The sequence below is a fragment of the Phytophthora parasitica genome (assembly GCF_000247585.1).
Source record: "Phytophthora parasitica INRA-310 unplaced genomic scaffold supercont2.19, whole genome shotgun sequence".
NCBI lineage: Eukaryota > Oomycota > Peronosporomycetes > Peronosporales > Peronosporaceae > Phytophthora > Phytophthora nicotianae.
Genome location: NW_008649005.1, coordinates 946,974 through 951,522, shown reverse-complemented (window position 1 = coordinate 951,522; position 4,549 = coordinate 946,974). Strand labels below are relative to the sequence as shown.

The window sequence follows — 4,549 nt, the reverse complement described above, 5'->3', positions numbered from 1 at the left end:
TATCAGCAACCACTTCTGGAACGCCACCCGTCGGCGTTTCATCCGACGTTACGCTCGCAGCTTGAGTCTCCGTCGGCGTTCTTTTCCTTGGTACCCCGCGCAGACGCTCCAAACTGGCGCGTTCCCTTTCCTCACGACGCCCTATGGGCCCGGCAAGTCCATCCCATCCTTGCTTCAAGTTCGACCCCAGTCCTGTCGTCCTACAGGGACGACACCCCCAGAAATAATGCAACCCATGGCTATAGCAGCCAACCACTAGCACAGCAGCACTCCAGTAGCAGCTTTCTCTTGTAAACTCGAAGTGGACATCCACCACGAACACCGCCAAAACTACGCCGATCGGCCCTCCCAGTACGCCTTCCACTCTTTCAAACACCAATCGTGGCAAATACACCAGCATAGTCAATAGCAGCGTGACCGCCAAGTAAACACCCGTCAAGATATCGCCAGTCCTTTCAATCACTGCCACCGTAGCTTCCCCAGTCGCTCGGGCATACTTGCAGGTAGACACCCAGAGTAGCTGGACCGCGTCCGGCACGAACAAACAGCAGGAGTGATGGAACGCCTCACACCATCTCAAGCACAGCCGTCCTGTTATCCCAAATCGCGATTCATAATCTTGCAGCACTGTAATAAAGACCAGGAACGCCAACGAGATCAGAGCACACGCATACTCGAGAGGAGGTAGTGCTAAAGCATTAGCGTTCCGCGCTGCTTCGAGGTATCTATCGCCACAGGTGTACGCGAAGAAGTAGACTGCCCTCCCGCTGTCAACGACGCTGTCTAGGAACGCCGACGAGACGTTCCTCAGCGGAGTGGTCACCACCCACACTATGATGCCAGCGACGGCGCTGCTAACGAATGCCCAGTGGTTTGTCGTTCCTGCTACCTCCCTTAGCTCCGCGGCTCCAGCCCATGTTAGCCACCTCTCCATCGTCAGCCAGTTTCCGTAGTGAATCTCCAACCGTCGCCCACAGCCAGGGCAGATGTCCCACCTGGCGCCTACTCGCCCAGAGTCAATTCCCTTCATCGCGTTCCACTTCAACGTCCCTTCCCAGCTGGCGTCTCTCTGGCGTACCCAACGGTAGCCACTAATCTTCCCCGGAAAAGATTCCTTCAATTCCCAATCTTTCATCGACCTACGCCGCTAGCGCTTCCGCCATGATGACTCGATTCACAGCCACCGAGTTGAAGCGGTTCCACGCTTTTTTTTTAACGCTGCTATCGATCGCGAAGAACAGGGGCCTTCCTATGACGACGCTAATACCCTCAAGCAGGAACAATGGGACGAGCTACGCACGCACCTCGAGGTTAACGGCATGTCCGCGGGTCTCCAACACCTCGACCAACTCGTCGAAGACATTATCCTAGGCAAGTCGAACGTCAGTCTGCAGGGTCCAGTAGTGATTTTGCCAGCCGCGCCCGGCGTTCCAAGTGCTGCACCTGCGGCCGCGCTGTCTACGAAGGCTTCGAGCAAGAAACCTGCGACGTCCTCCAAGAAGACCTCTAAACGGAAGGCTTGCGCTGACGACACTGCCACCAAGTCATCCGCCAAGAAGCCGCGCTCTACCAAGAAGTTGACAGCCTCGACGCTTCCCTCGTATGACTTCGCCAAGCTACTAGAGGTGAATCCTAACGCTCCTCGAGTCGTGCGAACCGCCATTGCCATCGTCCCCCACAAGATCGAATAAGCCGGCAAGATTCCCTGGCGCCTGGCGTACCCGTGATCGGGTTGACCCCTCTGGTACGATCCAGCTGAAAATCAGGATCTTCATCGAGCTCACCGGCGTGCTTTCTGGGAGTGGGCGTTCCACGTCCCTCTCGAATCAAGCTCAGCTCAGTCCAATCGCCGCAAGCTGAAAATGCGAGCCACTCTCGCTCGTCTATCCTTTACGAGCCTTTGCATCGAGCCTGGGGCTTCTACGCGTTCCTCGAGAAGGTGGAGAAGCGTCCTGAAATGTTCTGGCTCTGAAGCCAGCCCAGCAAGTCTCCACCCGGAGGTCGACAGCACCAAGGACCCATCGCTGAGGATCTCGCTGTCCTCCACGACAAAGATCAGGCCAGATACGAGGCCACGCTCGAGAACGCCCTCAATCCGGCGAAGGTGGACCCCCTATGGGTACCCGCAAGTGCTCTCCTTCCTCGAGTTCACTGAAGCCCTGAATCCCAAGGCCATCGCGAAGAATCGTCTCTCCATGACGGCATTAGCACGTATTCGGCAGGATCTTACGTCCGGAACCAAACTCAAGACATCATGGATTACCAACCAGAACGCCGAACCTTGGAAAACTCTCATCAGCAACAACGGCGTCAAGCAACGCCAACTCGACGTTATGGCCCAAATGGCTGATCGAACGTACGAACTCCCTTCCGTCAATGCTCCAACCCAGAAGGAACTCGGCCGCGAAGACTGGTCCGACTTTGAGGACACAGGGAACGACGATGATCAAACCGCATCTTCCAGCGCAGGAGCAGGCACGCCAGCCCAAGGTGATAACGAGGGCGCTGACGAAGAAAGAGAGGACAATGATGACGAAGTCGACGAAGAGGAAGAAGACGGAGGCAATCAAAGCGACACTCAGAATGTCACCGTCCTGTGATCCCACGCCGTTCCGCCCTACTCGTCGAGCCTTGTGCCCCAGCAAACTCCTAACTCCCCTTTAATTTCAGCGTTCCTCTCCATTTTACAACTTGGCTACGTAATTACTCTTCGAGCTCCCTTTCAGTCATATTGTCTTCTGGCACGCCGACGCGCGTTTCGTTTCCATAGCTCTCAATCCTCCCTTACTGCTTTGCTCGTCACCGTTCGAATGAGGCAAGTCCCACCTCGTTCCAAAATCATCAACCCCGAAAGTGCTCCGCAGGGATACGACACTAAGTCATCCCAATATACACAATATAACACACAAACCCATGCCCTGGAACTCGCAAGTCCACAAGCACACCCCTCGGCGTAGCTACCAAGCTGCGCCCGCTCCAGCCGGCCCCTGCGCCAACTAGAACATCACTTTCGCGTCATCCACGTCCGCGTTGGCATCCGCCAACCGGGCGTTCCGACGTAACTCCGGCAGACCTCTCTTCTTACGGTCTGCGTCCTCAAATGCTCGGATTAGCGTTCCAAACTCAGGCGCTAACGCCGCTCGAGCCAGCCAGAACGTCTCGTACGTAGCCGTTAGTACTAGGTACTGTAGTTCGCGCTTCTCGATTCTCTTGGCCACAATGTCTACGACAGGCGAAGACACTCCAGAGAAGGCAGTTTCCTCACAACCAATCGATAGGCGTTCCACGAAACTAGTAGGTGGTAGGTCATTCATCTCCAGAGGACCCGTTCCTTCCTCGGAGTCGTCCTCCCCAATATCGTCCGGGACCTCGTCCGCGTACGATCGACTCCAGCGACCCCTAAAGCGCTTCAAGCGGTTCACGTTTACCATAACGATCTTGTTCGGGTGAGCCGGGATCGCGATCTTGTAGGCGTTTCCCCGACCTGGCCGACAACACGGTATGGACCATGCCAGGAGAACGCTAACTTCTACGTCCTGCGTTCCCCCACTCGAGCTTTGAAATACTGGTACACCCAGACGGCGTCTCCGTCCGCATACGTCACCTTTACTTGTTTCTCTAACCGTTTCTCGTGTCTATGTTGTGCCTTGAGCGGTTGTCGCTCCACTAGCGTTCGCGAGTTCCTCAACGAGCGATATAATTTCCGCCTGTACACTGCGACCTCGTTGCTCTTCCATTCCTTCCCGGTATTCAAGAACGCCAAATCGATAGGCAGTACAGGATCTCGCCCGTACAAGCTAAATAACGGAGTATCGCCTAGGCCTTCATGATACGCCGTCCGGTACGCGAACAAGACCCTCAGCAGATACACGTCCCATTCAGTCTGCGTCTCGTTCACGAACATCCGTAGCATCCCCATCAGCGTTCCATTGAAGCGTTCCACGAGTCCTTGTGTCTGCGGGTGGTACGCTGCCCCATACAACTTCTCAATTCCCAGTGTTTCGTACAACGACCTGGCCAGATTCGACGTGAAGTTGGATCCTCGATCACTCAGTAGGCGTTCCGGAACGCCAAGACGGCAGATAACACCCTCTATCATGATGTTCACGAAGGAAATCGTGTCCAGGGACACGACAGCGAACGCCTCGACCCACCGCGTAAAGTAATCCACGAACACCAGGATATACTTGTTCCGTCGGGGTGTCACAACCAGGGGGCCGATAGCATCCACTACGAGCAGCGCGATAAATCCTGAACTGGCATCCGTTGCATCAGCCCCGCTCTCCAAGGCCTATGACCCTTGTCACCACCGCAGATAGAACACTCACGCACAAACTCGACCACGTATCTCTTCCACCCGTGCCAACAGGCGTGCCGTCTCACCTTGTCAGCGATCTTGGGCTTTCCCAGGTGAGCCGAAAATATGTCGGCGTGACAATAGTGTAGGACCGTCTCGATGAAAGGTAACGGCACCGCCGGCACGCAGATCGCCCTCGCTGGACCAGCACGCGCTCCCACGTGAACGAGCCTCATCAGGACTCCGTTCCTC

General features: G+C 55.7%; 2 protein-coding genes across 2 annotated transcripts; one reads left to right on the top strand and one right to left on the bottom strand.

Moving 5' to 3' along the window:
* Nucleotides 1–174: 174 nt before the first annotated feature.
* On the bottom strand, nucleotides 175–1,030 carry PPTG_10472 (hypothetical protein; the record flags this gene model as incomplete). Its single annotated transcript, XM_008905161.1, has 2 exons — nucleotides 175–200; nucleotides 271–1,030. The coding sequence occupies 2 exons, from the start codon at nucleotides 1,028–1,030 to the stop codon at nucleotides 175–177; spliced, it is 786 nt and encodes a 261-aa protein (XP_008903409.1).
* Nucleotides 1,031–1,319: 289 nt separating this feature from the next.
* PPTG_22603 (hypothetical protein) lies at nucleotides 1,320–2,600 on the top strand (the record flags this gene model as incomplete). The annotated part of the gene is made up of 2 exons (XM_008905209.1): nucleotides 1,320–1,625; nucleotides 1,767–2,600. The coding sequence occupies 2 exons, from the start codon at nucleotides 1,320–1,322 to the stop codon at nucleotides 2,598–2,600; spliced, it is 1,140 nt and encodes a 379-aa protein (XP_008903457.1).
* Nucleotides 2,601–4,549: the final 1,949 nt, after the last annotated feature.